The 24,378-nt window shown below is 37.0% G+C and overlaps 1 protein-coding gene across 3 annotated transcripts in view; it reads right to left on the bottom strand.

The window, feature by feature from the left end:
• Window positions 1-24,378, bottom strand: part of Stag1 (stromal antigen 1) — a 325,347-nt gene that overhangs the window by 79,067 nt on the left and 221,902 nt on the right. For all 3 annotated transcript variants that reach the window (XM_052718205.1, XM_052718197.1, XM_052718212.1), the window contains 2 exons: window positions 21,325-21,432; window positions 10,234-10,348 (listed from right to left, as the gene is read on the bottom strand). In XM_052718205.1, the coding sequence (XP_052574165.1) occupies window positions 10,234-10,348; window positions 21,325-21,432 (223 nt within the window). The remainder of the gene's footprint in view (window positions 1-10,233; window positions 10,349-21,324; window positions 21,433-24,378) is intronic.

The following is a 24,378-nucleotide window of genomic DNA, read 5'->3' as shown; positions in this document are numbered from 1 at the left end:
GTAGGCGGGACAAGGAGAGAGGAGAATTCTGGGAAGTGGAAGGCTGAGGCAGAGAGACACTGCCAGCCGCCAAGATGACAAACAGCATGTGAAGATGCTGGTAAGCCACAAGCCACGTGGCAAGGTATAGATTTATAGAAATGGATTAATTTAAGCTGTAAGAACAGTTAGCAAGAAGCCTGCCACGGCCATACAGTTTGTAACCAATATAAGTCTCTGTGATTACTTGGTTGCATCTGAGGCTGTGGGACTGGCAGGTGAGAGAGATTTGTCCTGACTGTGGGCCAGGCAGGAAAACTCTAGCTACAACCATAAAACAATGTTTGGGTGAAAAAGTTCTAAGAAAGGTAAGGATAGCAAGGATCTTCATTATGAGTGAAACATGAAGCTCTAAGAAGCACTTGGAGGCATTTTAAACAATTGTTATAAAGCAGCAGCAGAAAGTAAGCTCTCAGGATTAAAAAAGGTTGGTAACTTTATAAGAAAAATAATTTTCTAAAACATGGTTATTGGTGTTACCTTTTATAAAATCATGGAATACAAAAACTGTTTTTATACTCTTCAAGAATTATACAAACAAAAAAATCAAGTAACTTTAATCAAGAGTTACTATACAGCAAGATAGATATTTGAAAATTTATTATAAATAGATGTTATAACTAAATTGACATTATATGTTAAATCCTATTGAAATACTGGTGCATTTTATATTGAAAGATAAAATTAGATTTTATTTTATAGAATTTCTTCTAAACTTGTACATTTGGTGAAACAACCTCAAATTCCTGGAGATTTTTATAATAGTTCAGGTATGTTCTGATCCATCTCTAAGTAGCTTCAAATTTGTTTCCAATGTTTTATTTAAAGATTTGTCCGCTTCTTAACCTCTGGTTGACGTTAAAGGATTGTGTATATAATGTAACTAAGAATTACTACTCCTTATAATTTCTAACCATCCCAATACTGTGTCTTTGATCTTGCTAAAAGAGATCATTAGTCAGTTAATTCTATGAAACCTGAATATGAGCTGAAGAGGTCATCAATGGATAAAGTTATGGTGATATTTTATTTGTATTAAAATGTTATTTGTATGTTAATAAATAAAGTTGCCCCGGGGGTCAGAACTATTAGCAAGCCATAGGAAAGCCGGGTGGTGGTGGCATATGCTTGTAATCCCAGCACTTGGTAGGCAGAGCTAGGTAAGTCTCTGTGTGTTCAGGGATACAGCCAGCATTGGATACACATGCCTTTAATCTCAATACCAAGCATAGAAGACCTGGAGGTCTGTACAGACAGGCAGTGACGAGGCGGTCAAGTGGTTGGGTTTACAACCAATGAGAAGGCAGAACAGAAAGTCTACATAAAGACTTTAAACACAGGAAGTAGCTCTCTTTTGGAGAGGTAGGACCATCGCAGGAGGAAGGGTAAGGTTTTTGCTCTTAGCTCTGACCTCTTGGTTTTCTTCTTTCTATTGGTTCTGTGTTCCTCATTTAATAAGACGGTTGGTTACATCTACATTTAGTGCCCAACGTGACAAGAATCCATTAAAAACCGCTTGGCTTGGCATAGCGGCAGGTCGGGTTTCCTGCCTGGGCAGCCGGACTCCCTAGCTCAGGCCCAGGCCCAGGTCGGCTTGGTCTCAGGCTGGACTGACTGTAGCCCCAAGGGGTTACACGCAGCTGTTGCTACTTGCTTAAAGCCGGTGCTACAAACAACTCAGGCCTGCCCTGCCGAACAGGGCCCCTGCCGAACAGGGCCCCTGCCTGTAAAGTCAACACACGTGGTCGGGGCTTAAGGAAGCCGGAGCCCAGGCTTGACTCAGCTCAAGCAGGAAAACGTGGCTGGATTTAAGCTTTTAGCCAGAATTTGTGGCTACGCTTTCTTGCTCGTTCTCTCTCTCTCTCTCTGGATTCACACCTCGGACACCAGATGGCTGTTTTGAAATTCCCTCAGATTTCTACTGTTCCACGCAGACTTGGTAAGTCAATTAAGATATCTATTTTTTTTTTTTTTATTTTGCAATACAATTCAGTTCTACATATCAGCCACGGATTCCCTTGTTCTCCCCCCTCCCGCCCCCCTCACCTTCCCCCCAACCTGCCCCCCATTCCCATCTCTTCCAGGGCAAAGCCTTCCCCGTGGACTGAGATCAACCTGGTAGACTCAGTCCAGGTAGGTTCAGTCCCCTCCTCCCAGGCCGAGCCAAGCAATCCTGCATAGGCCCCAGGTTTCAAACAGCCAACTCATGCAATGAGCACAGGACCCAGTCCCACTGCCTGGATGCCTCCCAAACAGATCAAGCCAATCAACTGTCTCACCCATTCAGAGGGCCTGATCCAGTTGGTGACCCCTCAGCCATTGGTTCATAGTTCATGTGTTTCCGTTTGTTTGGCTATTTGTCCCTGTGCTTTATCCAACCTTGGTCTCAACAATTATCGCTCATATAAACCCTCCTCATTCTCGCTAACTGGACTCCCAGAGATCCACCCGGGGCCTAGCCATGGATCTCTGCATCCAGATCCCTCAGTAGTTGGATGAGGTTTCTAGCATGACAATTAGGGTGTTTGGCCATCCCATCACCAGAGTAGGTCAGTTCGGGCTGTCTCTCGACCATTGCCAGCAGTCTGTTGTGGGGGTATCTTTGTGGATTTCTGTGGGCCTCTCTAGCACTTTGCTTCTTCCTATTCTCATGTGGTCTTCATTTACCATGGTCTCCTATTCCGTGCTCTCCCTCTCTGTTGTTGATCCAGCTGGGATCTCTTGCTCCCCCAAGCTCTCTTTCCCTCGACCCTCACCCTTCACTACCCCCACTCATGTCCAGACTGTTCATGTAGATCTCATTCCATATCTCTGTCATTGGGCGATCCCTGTGTCTTTCTTGGGGACCTGTTTTCCAGGTAGCCTTCCTGGTGATGTGAGTAGCAGTCCAGTCATCCTTGTTCTACACAATTAAGATATCTATTTAAAAGAGAATTTTTTTCTACATTAAAAAAAATGGGTTTTATGTGTACATTGGAAGAAAATTGGGCTTTGTTTGAAATTTTAGGCACTCTGAAAATGGAACAACTATATGAGAAGATTAATATTGATCGAATTATGCAGTTTATTACTTTTCTTATCCTCATTTTACTATTTAAAAAGATAATCAATTTAAGTGCGAGGATAACAGTCTTAGAAAAACCTATTAAACCTGTAAAAATGAATTATAGAGGAATTCAAATTCAAACAGAAGAAATTAACAGTGAAGTTGTTTCAAAATTGGATCATAAGGTTACAGAAAGAAAGCCTGTTTTCACACAATCACCCTTAATTTATCCGGTAGCCGTACAGCAGCTACCTTGTGAAGAGAATGGACAAAATACTTGGATTCCAATTGAAATGTTAGACTTATACGAAGATTTAAGGAGGCAATAGCATCTTATGGCATGCACTCCCCATATGTAAAGCAAATGTTAAACTCCTGGTCAACTTATAATAGGATTCTACCACAGGACTGGCAGGAGCTGGCACAGGCTGTTCTTGAACCCGGACAAAATCTCCAGTGGAAAATGTGGTTCAAGGAGGAGGCTAAAAATATAGAAAAACAATGGAGCGATAAAGGAACACAAGTCTGCCAGGCTCAGCTTATTGGAGAAGGCCAATATGCTTCAGTACAAACACAATGTTTATATGATGTCCAAACCCTAATTCTATGTCGAACGGCAGCCCTGAATGCATGGGACAGAGTTGAGGAACCAGGAAAAAAAACTGAGTCATTTACAAAGGTTATACAGGGCCCAAAAGAATCTTTCACAGATTTCTTACAAAGATTGACTTCAGCAGTAGAGAATGGTCCCGAATTCAGAGGCTAGTCAGATAATAATCGAATCTTTGGCCTTTAGAATGCAAATGCAGCATGCAAAAGGATAATCAGGCCATTAAAGGCAAGATCTGCACCCTTGGAAGATTGGATTAGAGACACGGTTAATGTTGAGGCTCAGGACCATGATGATATGTGAGTAGGAGAAGCAATTTCAAAAGGTTTGAGAAATGTTAGATGTTTTGGATGTGGAAAGCAAGGACATGTGAAAAGGGACTATAAACAGGTCATTCCTAGAAATAATGTTTCTTCAAGGAACACTAGCAAAAGAATGCCCCTTCCTTCTGGAGTATGCAGAGGGTGTGGTAAGGGAAAACACTGGACCAACGAATGTAGATCAACAAGGGACAGACAAGGTAATCCTTTGCCTTGGGCTTCGGGAAACTCCCAGAGGGGCCTAAGGCAGGCCCCCACAGTAAATCCAGTTCAAACCTTTCCTGCAGTTGTAGAGGAAACCCCTACTCAGAGCAACTAAAAAAACAAATGCCTATTGGAATAAATCATGCTGGTCGGGATGATGAAACAGAGAGAATAGGAAATTCAGGAAAAAACATAAAGAAAAATTTTTGGCAAACTTCTATTAATGAACAAAGACCAAAATTAACAATAAAAGTAAATGGTGTTTTGTTGTCTGGTCTGGTAGACACAGGTGTGGACGTTACCATAATTGCACCAGAATTTTGGCATCCAACTTGGCCTCTTCAGGAGGTAAACGTTCAACTGTTAGGAATTGGGACATTATCTCGAGTGAAACAGAGTGCAAGATGCCTCGAATGTATAGGTCCAGAAGGACAGAAAGGAAAATTAAAACCATATGTGGCTAACATAGCTTATGAACATGTGGGGTCGAGACTTGTTGCAACAATAGAATACTCAGATTAACATCTCTCCAATCTCAGAAACAAATCATAAACTAGTACATGTTTCTGAGAGAAACATTAGAAGGCATTATTCTAATGAGTGGTCACCAGCCATCCATGTCATACAAGAACAGGGCACAACAACTGATAATCTTCCAAAAACACCAACAGCTCTACCTTTAAAATGGTCAACAGACAAGCCTGTATGGGTTCAGCAATGGCCTTTAACAAAAGAGAAACTCCAGGCTTTAGAAGAGCTGGTAGAAGAAGAGTTAAATGCTCAGCATACTGAAGAATCAACCAGCCCTTGGAATTCTCCTGTATTTGTTATTAAAAAGAAATCTGGCCGGGCGGTGGTGGCGCACGCCTTTAATCCCAGCACTTGGGAGGCAGAGCCAGGCGGATCTCTGTGAGTTCGAGGCCAGCCTGGGCTACCAAGTGAGTCCCAGGAAAGGCGCAAAGCTACACAGAGAAACCCTGTCTCGAAAAACCGAAAAAAAAAAAAAAAGAAATCTGGTAAATGGAGAATGGTAACAGACCTTAGAGCAATTAACAAAGTAATTCAGCCAATGGGCTCTCTACAATCTGGAATTCCTTTGCCTACTCTGTTACCAAAAGGATGGCCTCTCATAGTTACTGATTTAAAAAACTGTTTCTTTTTAATACCCTTACAAGAAAAAGACAGAGAAAGATTTGCTTTCACAGTGTTTCTTTTCAATACCCTTACAAGAAAAAGACAGAGAAAGATTTGCTTTCACAGTGCCTACTTATAATAATTCTCAACCGGTTAAAAGATTTCATTGCATGAGTTGGCTGTTTGAAACCTGGGGCCTATGCAGGATGGTTTGGCTCGGCCTGGGAGGAGGGGACTGGATCTACCTGGACTGAGTCTACCAGGTTGATCTCAGTCAGCGGGGGAGGCTTTGCCCTGGAGGAGGTTGGAATGGGGGGTGGGCTGGGGGGAAGGTAAGGGGGGCCATGGGGGGGGAGAACAAGTATGGTGATATTTTATTTGTATTAAAATGTTATTTGTATGTTAATAAATAAAGTTGCCCGGGGGTCAGAGCTATTAGCAAGCCATAGGAAAGTAGGGCAGTGGTGGCGTACGCTTGTAATCCCAGCACTTGGTAGGCAGAGGTGGATAAGTTTCTGTGTGTTCAGGGATACAGCCATTATTGGATACACATGCCTTTAATCTCAATACCAATCATGGAAAACCTGGAGGCCTATACAGACAGGCTGTGACAAGGCGGTCATGTGGTTGGGTTTACAACCAATGAGAAGGCAGAACAGAAAGTCTATATAAAGACTTTAAACACAGGAAGTAGCTCTCTTTTGGAGAGGTAGGACCACTGCAGGAGGAAGGGTAAGGTTTTTGCTCTTAGCTCTGACCTCTTGGCTTTCTTCTTTGCATTGGTTCTGTGTTTCTTATTTAATAAGATGGTTACATCTACATAAAGTGCTTTTTCTACAAGTCTGGGGACCTGAATTACAATTCCGAGAAGCCACAAAAAAGCTTGTGTTAGTGCACATGTAACCCTGACACTCACAGGAAATGAAAGACTGAGAGAACAGAACCCTGTAAACTTACAGACTATCTAGCATGACATAAATAGCAAGATCAACAAAGGAGCCTATTTCAAACAAGGTGGAAGATGAAGACCAAAACCTAAGACTGTCCTCTGATGTCCACACACATGCCCACATTAAAAAAACAAAGAGACAACAGGCTTTATTTTTGGGGGAGGAAGGAGGAGGGAGAGTGAGAAACCAAGAATTCAAAGAACATTATTCTAGGTCAAGAAATGCCCAATACCCTGGAGAGACTTCTTGGGTCTATAAATAATATGGGTGCCTGTTACTCTGACTATTCCATAAGACTACAAGAGGGAACCAAATTTGCATAAATCTACTTGAAAATAATTATGTCAGTAGGAAATACAATTTAGTTTATATAACAAACTCCATTGTTAAACCATCTATAGAAAACTCTGGACTCATGACATTTAAATAATACTTCTGCTACCAACTGGCCAAGTATGTAAAATACAGGATACTTTGTCACCTAAAATTAACTACTACCAAAAGGTTGCTGGAGTTTATAAATGTCACATTTTGATACCAACAGAAAACCAATGATTAGTTTAAGTAGATCTCTCATTCTTCACCATAATATCACCTGTATAGTAAATCTTTCAACATTTTATAATTACATTACTAATAGTTTATTTCACATTTAAATAAAACAAAGGATTGTACTTAGTTCTATTAATCACAGTTAAGTGATTTACAACTCATCTGATTTCAAGAGATTCTATCCAAAATTTTACAAATTGACATGTTTTACAGAAAGTAAGTTTAAAAACAGAATTCAAGATAGGAAAGTATTAGGAGTTTTACTGTACTAAAGAATATAGCTTCAACATACAGTTAGCTCTGAGTGTGCACAGTCATGTAACAGAAAAAGAGCTTTTTTTTTTTTTTTTAAAATAATGGCTATTTTTGTGAAACACATGACATCAGAATGGCCAAATCCTTAAATATGATTTGCACTTGGCTTTGGTAGCTGTGAAGAATGGCATGTGTGAAAACTGGGATATATATTTTTACATTGTTGTACCACTGGCAAGCATAAAGATTTAGTAATTTATGAAATCAGTAGACATAAGCATGACAAATCATTTTAAATGAAAGATGAAAATGCCTAAAATAAAATACTCTTATGCCTTAATAAATCAAGAAGTTCTTGAGAACTTTCAGAAAACCAAAGTTTTTCCTTTAGTTAACAGTAAAACTATCTAAGACCATTAGACTCCTTAACTTTTCAACACTTTAATACTTAAATGGCTAATCTCTAGTAATATCTGAAGCCATCGTTGGCATTCCTTTTTATATAGTTTATAATTATTGAATAATACTTTTTTTTCCATTTCTTTATAATAGTGATTCCCAATCTTCCTAATGCTGAGACCCTTTAATACAGTTCCTCATGTTGTGGTGACTTTCAACCTTAAAATTATTTCATTGCTACTTCATAACTGTAATTTTGCTACTGTTATGAATCATAATGTAAATATCTGATAGGCCAGCCTCAAAGGGGTCGTGACACACAGTGAGAACTGCTGCTCTAAAGTCTAATGGTATAGTGAAAAGAGCTATCACAAGGTGACATTGCTTTATTTTAAAATTAAAACTTTACATTTTATTCTGTAACATATCTAAACTTACTTGTTAATAAAACAATGTTTTAAATCCTTACCTAAGAAAATGTGGACTAGAAGCATATGCATTAGCCCTGAATTTGTTCAAAAGCATAATGTAAGGTCCAATCTAGAGGTTCAGAACTGGCATTTTATTAATAATAAACCATAGTGTCATATTTCTAGGCATATGTAAGACACTGTTACTAACATAGTTGAATGCAACTTTCCTGCTGATTTTTATTATTATTATTATTATTATTATTATTATTATTATTATTATTATTTTGGTTATTTGAGTCAGGGTTTCTTTGTATGGCTCTGGCCGTCCTGGAACTTGCTTTGTAGACCAGGCTGGCCTCGAACTCACAAAGATCCACCTGTCTCTGCCTCCTGAGTACTGGGATTAAAGGCATGTGCCACCACCACCTGGCTCTTTTTTTTTTTTTTTTAAAGATTTATTTATTTATTATGTATACAGTGTTCTGCCTACATGTATGCCTGCAGGCCAGAAGAGGGCCCAGGTCTCATTATAGATGGTTGTGAGCCACCATGTGGTTGCTGGGAATTGAACTCAGGACCTTTGGAAGAGCAGCCAGTGCTCTTAATCACTGCTGGCTCTTTATTCTTATTTGAAGAAACAGTGACATTTTGTTGTGGAATAATTTTTGTACACTGTGAATATGTGTCACTTTGGTTTAATAAAAAGCCAAATGGCCAATAGCTAGGCAGGATTTTAGAGACAGAGAGAATGCTGGGAAGAAAGGTGGAGTCACCAGGTGATGCCAGGAATGCAGAGTAAGCAGCATGAGCTTTACAAAGTAAAGGTAACAGAGCCACATAAAAGAACATAGATTAAAAGATATAGGTTAATTTAAATTATAAGAGCTGGTTAGAAACAAGCCTAAGCTATTGGCTGAGCTTTCACAATTAATAAATCTCCATGTGATTATATGGGAGCTGGCAGGTAGGACAGAAAAGTCCACCTACAAGAACTTTTTGCTTTGTTCTAATGTCCCTCATTCTATTTATTTGCTTTGTATTTTTTTCTTTTTCTTTCTTTCTTTTGTGTTTTTTTGAGACAGGGTTTCTCTGTGTAGCTTTGTGCCTTTCCTGGAACTCACTCTGTAGCCCAGGTGGGCCTCGAACTCAGAGATCTGCCTGGCTCTGCCTCCCGAGTGCTGGTATTAAAGGTGTGCGCCACCACCACCTGGCTTCATTTTAGTTTTTACATAGGTTGTCTATTTTTCTCTTTCTTTTTCATTTTTACAGAGCAGTTACAGTGCTATCAAATTTGAATATTCATAGAATCCTTTAGGTTTCTCTTCTTCTCTGACATTTTCTATTTTCCAAATAAAATAGAATCTTAAATTTTTTTGTGGTATTAAACTAGAGCCTGACACATATGAGGCAAAGGTCTTATCACTGAGCTGAACGCATCCCCAGCTCTCTTTGTATTGTCTTCAAAATTCTGAGATAGGGTCAAAATTGCACAAGCTGGCCTTGAATTCACACCGTAGACTAGTCAGGCCTTGAATTTGTGATCTGCCTGAACACATCCTCTAATTTACTTTGGATTAGAAGTTTTTGCCACCACGTCTGCCTTGACTTTTAGTTTTCTTAACTTCTTGTGCATTTTTATTTTCATTCATTTCTAAACTAAATAGTTTATTCATTCAGGGTCTCCTTATATTTAGTTTATTCTTTAATCAACATCATGCCAACAGTAGGAAATACTGATTAAAATATCAAAGTACAGTAGATTGAGCAAATGAAACTATGTCTTCAAAAACAGATATGTTTTGAGTGCTAAGTATAAAAATCACATAAATATAGTCTGGTAACAGACTATAGTATATGGAAAATAAATAATGATTCTTAAACTAGCTAGAATTAATAGTTTTAACAGTTTGACAATGTTCACAACTTTTATTCTTGATGCAGAGAATTTAACCCAGGGCTTTGTGTGTGCTAGGCAAAACTCCACAACAAAACTGAAGCACCAAGCTCTTAAAACTGTTAAATAAAATAATTTAGATGTTAGAGAGAAATTAGACATAAAAAAGAGAAAAGTAAAAAATGTAGAACTGGCATTCTGAAACAGTGTAAAACTTTAAAATTACTAGACTATATTTAGTGTTGATACACCCCTATATGTATGTATATTCTCACAAAAAGCAAAGTATGCAGCAATTCATAATGGTGACTTTAGAAGAAAAGCGTTTGTTTTCAGGACTGTAGTGGACTGAACCCTAACTGCTTACCTCAGATGAAGTGACAGAAGGACACAAGAGTTAACTAAAACCCTTCTTACCTCACTTTCAAGAAAGAAGAGAACAAGCATCCGGATGAGGTTCCCATTTGGACTGTTCCTTCCTCTCCTCTTTGCTAATGCTTCCTCTGCTTGTGGGTCATGTCTGCTAAACAGCCTGCAGGGGAAATAATATAAACTCACCTGAACACAAATTTCAGTCATTTTTCAAAACACAAAAAATTCACTGTTGAAAAAAATATAAAAAAGATTTTTAATCTAATTCAATACAACTTATCTCTTTTTAGTTTTTCAGACAGGAAGAAGAAAGGCAGAGTGAAAAAGAGATGCCAGTCTGCTGCCCAAGGAACAACATGCCAGCCGACTGGTAAGCCATGGAATACTTGCCAAATATAGATGAATAGAAATGGATTAATTTAAGTTATAAGAGCTAGCTAGCAAGAAGTCTGCCATATGCCATGCAATTGGTAATTAATGTAAACCTCTGAGTAATTATTTTTTAAGTGGCTGTGAGATCGTGGGCTGGGAAGGACCGGAGAAACCTTCCAACTACACTTCAGTTAAGTGTTATCATGCCTGGCTATTAAATGATACCTTTACAGAGATCAAAAATGGTCAAATTAAAAATATCTTACACAGTTCAACATGAGGAAATGTTTTTAGTGATGAATAGTAAATGCTTAAATATTTATTAAAAATGTAAGCACTACTTTCCTATGATTGATATTAGAGTATGTAATTTTAAATTTAGATTAAAAACAGTTTCTTAAATATTTATTTCAGTTGTAAATACATTAAAGAAAATGCTGAGCAATAATAAAAAATCTACATTTTAATATTTATGCCTCTTGTATTCTCCAATGGTTATACCTATTATTTAGAAGCAGTATTCTTTTTTTTTTTTTTTTTTTTGGTTTTTCAAGACAGGGTTTCTCTGTGCAGCTTTGCGCCTTTCCTGGAACTCACTTGGTAGCCCAGGCTGGCCTCGAACTCACAGAGATCCGCCTGCCTCTGCCTCCCGAGTGCTGGGATTAAAGGCGCGTGCCACCACCGCCCGGCTTAGAAGCAGTATTCTTAAGCCCAACTGTTTATAATAAAATTTTATTAGTACTATATCTATAAAGATTTACTTTCAATAACAAAACTTCTAAATATGGCTAAGAAGGAAATTCAAGTTTTAAATTTGCTATATAGATTTATTCTAATAAAACAAAGCTCTCTTATTTTTAGGGACTGCTCTAAGCCCAAAGGATGCAGCAATGAACATGAAATTGGTTCTTGGGAGGAACTTTTATTCTAGTGCAGCAGTTCTCAACCTATGGGTTGCGGCCCTTTTGGGGATTAAATGATCCTTTCACTGGGGTCTTGTATCAGATATCCTGAATATCAGATATTTAGATCACAATTCATTACAGTAACAAGATTACACTTATGAAGTAGCAACTAAAATAGTTTTATGGTTGGGGGTCACCACAACATGAGGAAGTGTATTAAAGGGTCACAGCATTAAGAAGGTTGAGAACCACTGCTCTAGTAGATTGAAATAGACTAAATGTACTGTCTCAGATAATTTACAGAAAAATAAAGAAATATGGACAAGCAAATAACATATGCAAGTTTATATATAAGTTTTTCAAATGAAAAGCTAAGTAACTGAGAGATGTTCTTTTTGGGATGGCTTTCAAATTTGTGACGAAGGTAATAGCCCTTGGTAACTAAAATGTACTAAGCTGAATAACTGCATTTATTTCACATGAGGTTCTGAAAAAATAGATGAAATTTATAATGTTAAAAATGTAGAATTTTGAGACCTCCTATAGGGCTAGTCTCCTGACTTCCCCATCCATGCTTTCTTCACAACCAGTCAGATCTAGCCCAGGTCCCATATCCACTGCCCCAGCCTAGTTTGGCCTCTCTTGCTTGCACTACAAATCATCTCTAGGCTTCTGCCAGGATCCTCCCTACCTGTTCTCCAACCCATAGGCCTTGCCATGCCACATCCAAAATTTTGACACAGCCAGATCTAGTTCTACACTCCAAGCATAGACTAGGAAGCACATCCTAATACACCAGTCAAATCCCCTCTGTCCACCTAACTTCATCCCACCCAAGCCATTCTAATGTCTAGGCTCAACCTGCTTCACATTGTCTCTTCTGCTGCGACCTGTTCTGTCCATATCCTGTTCTGCCCACATCAGATTAAGAACTAAATAATAATTCAGATGTACAGACCTTATTCCCAAAACACTAACAATATGAAAATAAAACCAGTATGTTCTCTCCAAAACCTACCATTCCTGTAGAAATATTTGCCAATGAGAATTTCTGAGGTGAACTCCAGGACCCACAATTTAAAATAATCATCATAAACTTCATAAAAAAATAATTCAAGGAGTTAAAAAAAAAGACAAAGAAAAAGCACAATGAAATCTAGGAGAAAGAACTTGAGAACAAACAACTGATCGAAGACCAAGAAAGCACAAACAGGCTAAGGGAAATGACTAAAACAATCCAAGACTTCAGAATGGAACTCAATAAGGAGACAGACAAACTGAAGTGGAATTAGAGAACGCCTGTAACTCAACTAGAAAATGCAAAGAAAGTCTTACACGTAGAATGAATTAAGCAGAAGATAGAATATCAGGATTTGAAAATAAAAGTAGGATATAGATAATTTTATCAAGGACTATGAAAAAATTAAAATCACAGAAAAGGAATATATAGGAAATATGAGACACCATGAAAATATCAAATCTTTGATTACAAGAATAGATGAGGGAGAAGAATCTCAACAAGATCATAGAAGAAAATAGCTCCAAACTAAGGAAAGACACACCCACAGAGATGTAAGAACCATAGAGAATACCAAATAGATAATCCCAAAAGAGAAAAATCCCTACAGCTTATCACAGTAAAACACGACAGATCCGTAACAAAGAGAATGAAAGCTACAAGAGAAACAAACAAGCAAACAAACAAAAACAATGAAAGTTACATATAAAGAAAAATCCATCAGAATAACAGCTGGTTTCTCAATGGAAATTTAGAAAGCCAGGAGAGCCTGGAGCAAGGCATTCCAAGAACTAAAAGGCTAAGAAAGCTAGCCTAAACTAATAGACCTAGCAAAATTGTCTGCTATAATTGAAGGATAAAGACTTTTCAAGATATAAGCAGCCTAAATCAATTTATATTTGACAAACCAAATCTAAAGACAATACAAGAAGCAATACTAAGGGCTGAAGAGAGGAATGAGTATAGCAGGAAGATTGTGGAGAGAAATACAAAGTCATAATTATTTAAAAACAAAGTACTACTAAGAATACAAACACCACTACCAAAAATCAACAACACAATGACCAAAATTTACTCACACATTTCAGTATCTTTAAATATAAATGGTTTAAACTCTCCCATCAAAAGACTGAAAGAATCAAGAAACAAAAATCCACCGATCTATAAGAAACATCTTAGCTTTAAAGACAGGATTCTCCTTAGAGTAAAAGAATGGAAAAAAAGTACTCCAATCAAATGGGACCAGAAAGCAAGCAGGTGTCAGGATCCTAGTATCTGACAAAATAAGACTTCAAACTAAATCTAATCAGAAGAGATAAAAAGGGATACTTTATTCATTCTAATCAAGGGAACAGTTAGCAAAAACATTGCTATCTTAAACATATATGCACCAAACTCTGAGATACCCAATTTCATAAAACAAGTACTACTGGATTTAAAGGCACAAATTAAAATCAATCAGTTAACATTAGATTATTTCAACACCCCACTTTCTACAACAGACAGGTAGGTCATCTGGACAAAAAAACAAAACAAAACAGAGAAACATTAAAATTAATTGATTCATACACCAAATGAACTTAGTGAATATCTACAGAATATTCCACCCAAACACCAAAGATTATACATTCTACTCAACAACCCACATAAGCTGCTCTAAATACACCAGCTCTAAAATATACCATACCATGGAATACAAATGATTTAAAAAAAAATCAAAAAGAATGAAATCATTTCTTGTATCCTAGATGACTACAATGCAATAAAACTTAAAATTGACATTAAACAGAACTCAAGTAAACAAACAAATTCATGGAGATTAACTCATTACTAAATAATGAATGAGTCAAATAAGAAATCAAGAAAGAAATTAAAAAAAACTAAATGAAAATGAAAACAATACAACAAAACCCCTGGGACACATTGAAAGCAGTCTTACAAGGGAAATGTATGACCTACATAAAAAATTAAAATAACAAAAAAACCCCAAATAAATGATTTATGATGCAACTAAAAATTCTGGAAAAAAAACAAGAGCAAACCATATACAAATCCAGTCACCAGAAAGAAATAAAAACAAAAATGAGCAGAAATCAATGAAATAGAAACAAAGAAACCAAAAAAAAAAAAAAACAAAAAAAAAAAAAACAACCCACAAAGAATCAATGGATCTAACAACTGGTTGTTTAAAAGATAAGTAAGATTAACTGACCCTTAGCCCAACTAAATAAAGAGAGGACCCAAATGAACAGACTTAGAAATAAACAGGAAAACATTAGACCAGGCGTCAAAGATATTCAATTATCACATGGTTCTATTTTAAAAACCTAGACTCTATTAAGGTGGAAAATGTAAAAGAAATAAATGAATTTCTAGATTCAGCCAAACCACCAAAATTAAACCAAGAAGTCCACAACCAAAACAGACTCATACAAATGAGGAGACTGAAATAGTAATAAAAGTTCTTCCAGCTAACAAAAGTCCAAGGCCAGATGGATTCACTGCAGAATTCTACCAGACTTTCGAAAATTTAGCCAATCCTTCTTAAACTAGGAAGGGAGGGAGAGAGAAAAGGAGAGAAGGAGGGAGGGAGGGAGGGAGGGAGGGAGGAAGGGAGGGAGGCTGGCTCCCAAATTCCTTCTATGAAGCCAGTACTACTCTAATACCAAAACCAGGTAAAGACACAACAACAACAACAACAAAGAAAACTACAGGCCAGAATCCTTGATGAATATAGACTCAAAAATGCTCAATAAAATAACTGCAAATAAAATACAGACAAACATAAAAAAAAAGATTATCTACCATTACCAAGCTGGCTTTATCCCTGAAATGCAGTGAAGGTCCAACATAAGCAAATCAATAAGTAAAACAAAACACATAAATGGACTTAAAGACAAAAATCACATGATCATCTCAATATATGTAGAAAAAGTCTGACAAAAACAATCATGCTTCATGGTCAAGCCCTAGAAAACGTAGTGCTAGTGGGAACATACTTCAACATAACAACGTCCCCCACTACACACACCCCCCCAATATCATCCTAAATGGAGAAAAGGTTGAAGCAATCCCACTGAGGTCAGGAACTGGATAGAGATTACCACTATTCTCACTCTTTTTCAATTGTGCTCAAAGTACTTATTGCTGGAGCAATAAGGCAAGAGAAGGGAATTAAAGTGATACAAACAGGGAAAGAGGTCACACTACCTATTTGCAGAGGATATGCTACTATACATTAGAGAGCCCAAAAATTCTACCAGAGAACTTCTAGAAACAATAAATTCAGCAATGTGGCATGATACAGTCAACTTGCATTGATCAAGAGTTTTCTTTCTATACACCAACAAGAAACACTCGGGGAAGGAGATCATGCATATACTCCCATTCACAACAATCTCAAAGAAAATAAAATACCCAGAAGAAACCTAACCAACAAAGCAAAAGACCACTACAATGAAACTTTAAACCTCTGAAGAAAGAGATAAAAATACCACAAAGTGGAAAGCTATCCCATGCTCATGGATAATTAGAATTAATATTGTAAAAACAACCACTTTATCAAAAGCTATTTATAGATTCAAGCAATCCCAATCAAAATCTCCATCTCATTCTTCAAGAAATAGAAGGAAAAAAAACTGTTCTAAAATTCATATGGAACCACAGAAGACCCCAGATAGCCAAAATATTTCTGAGCAAAGAGAGATGACCAGTCCAAATCTTAAGATACATTATGGAGCCATAATAATAAAACACTATTGTATTGTTACAAAAACAGAACAAAATTGAAGACCCAAACATGGAGTATATATAACTACAGCTATTTAATATTTGACAAAGATGACAAAAACATAAGCTGGGGAAAAGAAAACACCTTCAACAAATGGTGCTGTGGAAACTGGATGGCCACATGCAGAAAATGACATCAAACAAACTATATCTATCACTGTGCATAAAAACTAATTCCAAATGGATCAAAGACCTAAGTTTGAAACCTTAAACTCTGAAATGGCTAGAAGAAAACATACACAGTACCCTACAGAAAAGGGCTTTCTGAATAGGGCTTCATTTGCTTCATTAGGTCAAGAGCTGACTAGTAGGACTCCGTAAAACTAAAAACCTTCTGCACAGATAAAGAAAAATCAACTGAGTGAAGAGGAAACTCACAGCATTGGAGTGAATCTTTGGCCAGCTATACATCTAGCAGAAGATTAATATCTAGAACAAATAAAGAACTCAACAAACAGAGAGAAAAAAAAAAGATCGAGTTGAAAAACTGGCCTGGGATCTAAGCAGAGAGAATTCCAAAAATAAGAAAAAAAAATGGCTAAGAAATATCCAAAAAAAAAAAAAAAAAAAATGTTCACCATCCCTAGCAATTAGGGAAATGCAAATCAAAACAATTTTGAAATTCCATCTCACCCTAGTCAGAATGATAAAGATCAACAGAACAACTGACAATAAATGATGTAGGGGATGTGGAGAAAGGCAAATACTCATTCACTGTTAGAGGGACTACAAACTATGGATATCAGTGTGGAGAGTCCTCAAAATGCTAAAAATAAATCTATCCTATGACCCAGCTACCCCACAACTTTGCCTATGTCCAAAAGGACTCTACCCTATACTCCACATATATTTACTCAGCTATGTTCACTGTTGCTCTACTCACAAAAGCTAAGAAATCAAAACCACCTATATGTCTTCCAACTGACAAATGGATAACAAAAACATGGTACATATACACTATGAAATACTATTAAACTATAAAGAAAAACGAAATCATTATATCTGAAGGTAAATGTATAGAACTTGAAAAGATTATATTGAGTGAGGTAACTCAGACCCAGAAAGATAAATATCATGGATTCTCTCCGATCGGAGTCTCCTAGCTACAAATCTTCAAATGTGATATTCTATCCTGCAGTAACTACAGAAACCAGGAAAGAAAAAGGATGGCAGTGCTGGGGTAGGGGTATGAGGGAGTAACAGAGGGGAATAAAAGGGTGTAAGTGATCTGTCAGGGAAATGGGAAAAAAGGGAGAGCTCTAGTAAGGAAGAGGAGGGGAATATAAATACAGAAAAAGGAGGAAGAAGGGTAAAATAACAGTAAGGATGTCTGAAAAAGTCAGAAGGAATTATACTATCAACTCTTAACAAATAACAACAAAACCCTGAAATATCTTAGGTATGTGCCTAAATACATGTACATAGTTTAGATGAAATTCCTTACAACACTCCCTCCAAAAGCCAAAGGCTACCTAACAAAAATCCCAACATTAGGTTTGAGAAGTCCCCTTTTTGTTTTTATTTTTAGTCAAGGTTGTTCAAGAGATTGCTAAAACACACAGGCTATTAGTATTGCCCCTGGTAGCCACCAAGAGACGGAAGGTAAGTTCCTATTGTTGAAGACACTATGCACTTCAGACACGGCACAGAGACCCCTGAACTGGAACTGATCTTAATGCCTCTTCTCTGAAGACTAGCTTTGAAGGTACCAGAAGGTATCATGTCAATTTCCAGAGGAGGGGGGCAGCCAACAATCTTACCCAGATATGATGCTCGTAAATCACAACAATTGGCATGACAAGTTATATAACCCTAAGGGTGCAGTAATAGCATTTAAACCTTGGTGGTAACCAACAGATTTCTAGTTGGACTTAAGACCCACCTCAACGAGAGGGAAACCATGCCTGGCATTAGAAACTAAACTAACTATCTAGGACTAATAAAGTCATGATTCGAGGAGGAGACCATATAACTACCACTTACTTTACTAAACTAGCATAATCTCTAACTATATACATTCTAAATGTATGTCCTTATACTCACAGATAAATGTAGTCCTACCCCTCCATTAAGGAAACCTCTCTTTGTAACAGATGGAGACAATTACAACAAGCCACAACCTATCAAAATACAGAATTGTGGAGTCCAATACCAATGAGTACAGCTACCACCTAAGGGCTCAGGGAAACATCGTGAAAGAGAAGGTGTAAAGATTGTGAGAGTCAGAGGATCAGGGACTGTGTCTCCTATTAATCTCAGAATCTATATTCATAATGTCTTACCAACATGATGGCCTAAACATGACATGAACAAGCACAACAACAACAGACAAGCCAAAACAGACAGAGGAAAGGCCACAAGGCCTCAACCCTACACAAAGTACTACAGGCAACTAAGGAATGATGAGAGTGGTAGAAATAGTCTTTCCCAGAGATGAGCATGTCAACTAGTTATTCAAGATCTAATGGTCAGCCCCAAAACATACTTGAAAAACACTATTCAGATTGAGCTGGTTATATAATACATACATATATATGTATATGTGTATATATATATATATATATGTGTGTGTGTGTGTGTGTGTGTGTGTGTGTGTGTATGTGTGTGTATTTCTAAATATACACATATAAAAAAAGCCATTAATTTGAAAGAAAGCAAGAAGAGGTACATGGATGGGTCTGGAGGGAGGAAAGGGAAGATTATAATATTATATTTTATTCTCAAAAATTAAAAAATGTAGAATTTTTGGTGCGATTAAATATTCATTTTAGACACATCTTACGACTTTTGATGATTCTTGTTGATTACATAGTATTTATATACTATAAGATATAAGACTGTGCATGTATGCACTATGCACCCCCTTTTTTTTTTTAAATTGCTTTTTGCTATGTGGCCTATGGCAGCCTTCAACTCCTGGATTCAAGCAATCCTCTTCTTTTTTTTGGTTTTTCGAGACAGGGTTTCTCTGTGTAGCTTTGGAGCCTGTTCTGGAACTCACTCTGTAGCCCACGCTGGCCTTGAACTCACAGAGATCTGCCTGCCTCTGCCTCCCGAGTGCTGGGGTTAAAGGCGTGCGCCACCACCACCCGGCACAATACTCTTCTCATCTCAACCTCCTGAATCGTTGGGACTATGTGCACACCAAAACTTAATAATGAAAATTCTATGGCTATACTACAGCTTGCTTATTAGTATTTTAATATTTATTATATAAATGGTAGAAAAATGCTAAAATTAGTTATTAAAGATGAAGTTACTAAAATGTGAATTTTTATTTTTATCTTTTTTTTTTTTGAGACAGGATTTCTCTGTTTAACCACACTGGCTGTCCTGGAACTCGCTCTGTGTACCACACTAGCCTTTAACTCACAGAGATCGCCTGCCTCTGCCTCCTGAGTGCTGGGATTAAAGGCATACGCCACCACCACCAAGCTTTGAATTTTTCTGAGAGGAGTTTGAAAGCATTAATAGAAAAAGCTTTCATAATTTGCGTAAGAATTAGGCTGATTTTCACAAAGAAATAAGACAGAGTAGAGGCTACCTATTCTGAACTGTCATGTAAAATATTCTAATTAAAATTTCTAGCAAATATTTTAAACTCAGTCATATAATAAAATAAATGTCTGTAGCTTATGATCTCTATCATATATATGATAGATTATATACAAACTATATATAGATTATATGATTTATATATATATAAAACATAGGTGATATATATATATATATATATATATATATATATATATATATATATATTAAACCAAGTCCTTGATGTTCTTAGCGAAGCTATAGAAGCAATAAATTTCTTCTAAAATCATAAAACAGTTTGAAAAGTTAAGTGGACAACAGAGACCAAATACACTGTAATATTCTGAGGAAGGAAGGGCAGATTCCGATATACTCTTGACGTTTGTGGCATACAATATCCCAAGAAGAATAATGGAAATTCCCTTATTCTATTAGCCAAAGGTGTCAGAGTAACTGGCAAAGCTATTGCTATTTTAAAATCTGTGCCTAAGAAGGCTGGGGTGTAGCTTAGTAGTAAAATGCTTGCCTGGCATGTGTGAGTGGTCATGAGGTCAACGAAAACCTTTAATTCTTCCTCTTCACTTTCATTATCAACAATGTACTAGCAGCTAGCTACTATTTAAGAAAGATTTTAAACAGAAAACTTTTCTCATTATGAGTAGTAATAGACTAGAACACTGTTGTAACACCAAATTAGATACTGTAGGATGCCAAGCCTGCTTATTATCATAGCTTATCATCCATATAGAACTGATGCACAGTTCATGTTTTACTATGCTTCTGTAGAATCATAAATTAGTACATGTAATGGACCTTTAGGTTCTCCTTTGCCCACAACCGAATTCACTAAGTTAAGTCTGAGCAAAAAAACCCCAAAATGAAAACAAAGCAAAAGATATATACACAAACAAGAATGTTAATTGTGAGAATTAATTCACTAATAAATTACACAATATATATAATAGTTCACAATCAGAAAGTGAATTTCACAGCATTTCAATCTAGTTAAGTGCTATAGTCAGCCAAAAATTAAAAGTAACTTAATAATATCAACTTTAATATATACATAGCTCTCAGAATCACTACATAATACATCACGATAATGATTCTCAAGGAAACAATGGAAAAGAAGCCATGAAAAGGTGGAAGACACTTGCAAGGGGGTACAACTTCATGATTATATAATACACGTAGCAAAGGCATAAGCTGAGATTTTGAAAAGAAACAAGACTTCAAAAACTTTAAAAGTCTATTCCCATACCTGGCTAAGAACCTTATTTCAGATTTCACTGAAGAGGAATATGACACAAGGCTCACCACTCTCCCAGATGTGAGCCATGATATAGGAAACAGGCTACAAAGCTATGAGAGCGTTCAAGCACAGTGAAGAGGACATTTTAAGTCCTTTGTTCAGTCTCTTCCACTATTGAAGATTATTAGTAAGTGCTTTTAACAACTGAACTCTCTCTTTTTTCAGTACACAAAAGTGGAGCCTTGTTTGCAAGATAACTGACTCACTTTTTGTGAAGGAACTCTCCAGCTGCCACAGCAACAGGGCGATGTGCTGAATACACCAAATGGTAAACATTTTCACAGTCTTCATTGGAAAGAGCTTCTTCACTTCCACTGAAAATGTAAAGTAGCATCAGAACCACAGGAACTTTTGATTTACGTGACCCCTCATTTAATTTCTGTAAAGTGATTATAAAAGCTGAAAACACAGATTTTAGTTTTCTATTACTGTAAAAGTATTATTTCCCACTAATTATAAATGTATTCACTATATAAAATTCAGATAAAAGAAAAATTTCAAAATGTTTCCATGTGAAGTATCCATAGATAATGACAGTCAGTATCTCAGAGTACGTATCAGACCAACTAAGTATGCTCTTTAAATATGCACAAAGCTTTCATTTCTTTTTAAAACATGCTTAAGGAATATATTTGTCCTTGTTTCATACAACTAATCACGCTAGGTAACTTTTCTTCCTAGAACTGTATCAACGAAATTGTATTTATCACCTCTTTACAGTGTTAGTCTTCCCACTAAATACAGCCATTCTTTTAAATATTACATTTGTTGGTTTATTTATTTGTGTGTATACCAGTCCTTTGGTCAAAGGGCAACTTATGAGAGACCGCTTTTTTATTCTACCATGTGGGGCCCTGGGATTCAATTTAGGTCATCAGACTTGGTGGCAAACCTCTTTATGAACTGAACGAGCCATCTTGCCAGTCCCAGTCATTCCTTTACTAACACAATTTTCCTGTCATTAACTCATTTTTTATTTACTCATAATTCTGTGTTTCTTAAATGGTCAAAATGTGTTTGAAGCAGTTTATCCCAAAAATGAAACATTCATTTTCTGATGATTAATATATTTTTAAATGATGAATATGATTATAGCTTAAGTTAATTTGAATACATAATTACTGGGCTGCACAGGACCCTGGTAACTACAGAGTAACAGGTTTATTTCATAGATTCTCAAATGTAGATAGATGACCTAGGACCCAAGTGCTGTGGGATGTTCTGTATGGCAAATGTGTTGCTGATTAGTCAATAAATAAAACACTGATTGGCCATTGGCTAGGCAGGAAGTGTAGGCGGGACAAGGAGGAGAATAAAGCTGGGAAGTGGAAGGCTGAGTCAGGGAGACACTGCCAGCCACCACGATGAGAAACAGCATGTGAAGATGCCGGTAAGCCACGAGCCATGTGGCAAGGTATAGATTTATAAAAATGGATTAATTTAAGCTGTAAGAACAGTTAGCAAGAAGCCTGCCACGGCCATACAGTTTGTAACCAGTATAAGTCTCTGTGTTTACTTGGTCGGGTCTGAGCGGCTGTGGGACTGGCAGGTGAGAGAGATTTATCCTGACTGTGGGCCAGGCAGGAAAACTCCAGCTACACCCAAGATCTTCAGAAATCTAGTAAATAAAAATCAGAATGCTCTTGGCAGCAAAGGACTGTGGTTAAATCAATTCCAAGGAGAAACTGTAGTTTTGGCTGAAAACCATAAATGTCAAATTGGCAGACAAACTAAAAGTGTTTAAATATATTCTCCCTGCCATTCTACCAATGCTTGTTCCCTTATGGTGAGGCAGATAGTATAGTATAACCATGGAACAGTCTTATTATCTACAGACACTAGAAGGGAACGCTAGGTCTAGGAGAACTAACTTAATACAGCTATCCATTTCATATCCTCAGGGCCAAAGAATCTAACTCAGGCAAACAGGCTTCAGGACTGCTAAGGAAGAGTTGCTAGGTTAGGACAAATGTCTCTATAAATGCCCAACTTGTATCCCCTGAATTTTAAGGAGAGGCAACAGGCTCAGGCTCCTGAAACAAATTATGTATTATCAGCCTAATGGGAAAATAGCCTCAGGAAAAGTAAACACATAGGGAGGAAAAAAAAACAATTTAAAGTTACATCTCAGAAATACAAACTCATAAAAAAACATTCTACAAATGTAGAATTATGCTTGTAATCCCACCACTCCAGAGGTTGAGAAAGGAAAAGAGAGAGTTTAAGGCCAGACTGAGTCAGGTTGTTTAAGACTTTGTTGGAAAAACAGGAAAAAAGTAGCAGAACTGACAGGTGGCACAAAAATATTTAAAGGAGTTGACAATGGGATATAAAATGTGATTTTACCTGTCATTTAGGAAGGTTTACCACTAATCCTACGTGTCAGGAGAAGTAAAGCCAGGTCATTTCATGCACATTCTATAAGAGACTGGTAAGCTAAGCTTTGATTCTTAGCTCATTATCAAGTAAAAATCTAAGCTAGATAAAATTAGGACATTGTGATATCGCATCAGTACACATGACTTTTTTAAAAAAAATATGAAACAGTGTTAAGAGAATAATAAAACCTTTACAGATTTTATTTATTTATTTATTTTTTATGGGTATGGGTGCTTTGTCTGAATATGTCTGTGTACCATATGTGAGCCTGGTGAATGTGGAGGCTCAAAAAGGGTGTCAGATCTCCTGGAACTAGAGTTACAGACAGTGCAGGCTATCATGTGGGTGCTGGGAATTGAAACTGGGTCTTCTAGAATAGCTCTTAACTGCTGAGTCCTCTCTCTAGCCCCATCACGAAGCATTTATGAGGCCAGTAATACATATCAAGTCTCAGAAAACTATGAAAACTTTATAAAATATATCCTTAGGTTATGTTTATGAACTGGTACACAGCAAGGCCATAAAGAGTTCGGAAAGAAAAAGACTGACTGAAGGAGTCCACAGAAGCAGAGAAAAACATAAGGGCTGGAGGGCACTGAGGAATTCATTCTTCCTCCACCCGTAAGCTCTTGGTTTCCTATAGGCCATATATGGGATATTAAAATTGAGCCTGCTTGGATAGTTTTAAAAGACATTGCCCAATAAAATTGTCTATAGGGTAAAGTAGATTAAACATAGAAAATTTGAAAGTCAGGATCTGGGTGACAATGTAGAAGAGACAAAGGATTCATTGCCCTCTATGAGATATTTGTAATCACAAATTTCTAGAGCAGTCAGAGATCTCTGAAGAATGTATAAAAAAATAGACATAACCAATGCTC

The sequence above is a fragment of the Peromyscus californicus genome, unplaced genomic scaffold (genome assembly GCF_007827085.1).
Source record: "Peromyscus californicus insignis strain IS unplaced genomic scaffold, ASM782708v3 Scaffold_11__1_contigs__length_118956290, whole genome shotgun sequence".
NCBI classification, from domain to species: Eukaryota; Metazoa; Chordata; class Mammalia; order Rodentia; family Cricetidae; genus Peromyscus; species Peromyscus californicus.
The sequence above is the reverse complement of the archived record's forward strand: the minus strand, read 5'-3'. Positions and strand labels throughout refer to the sequence as shown.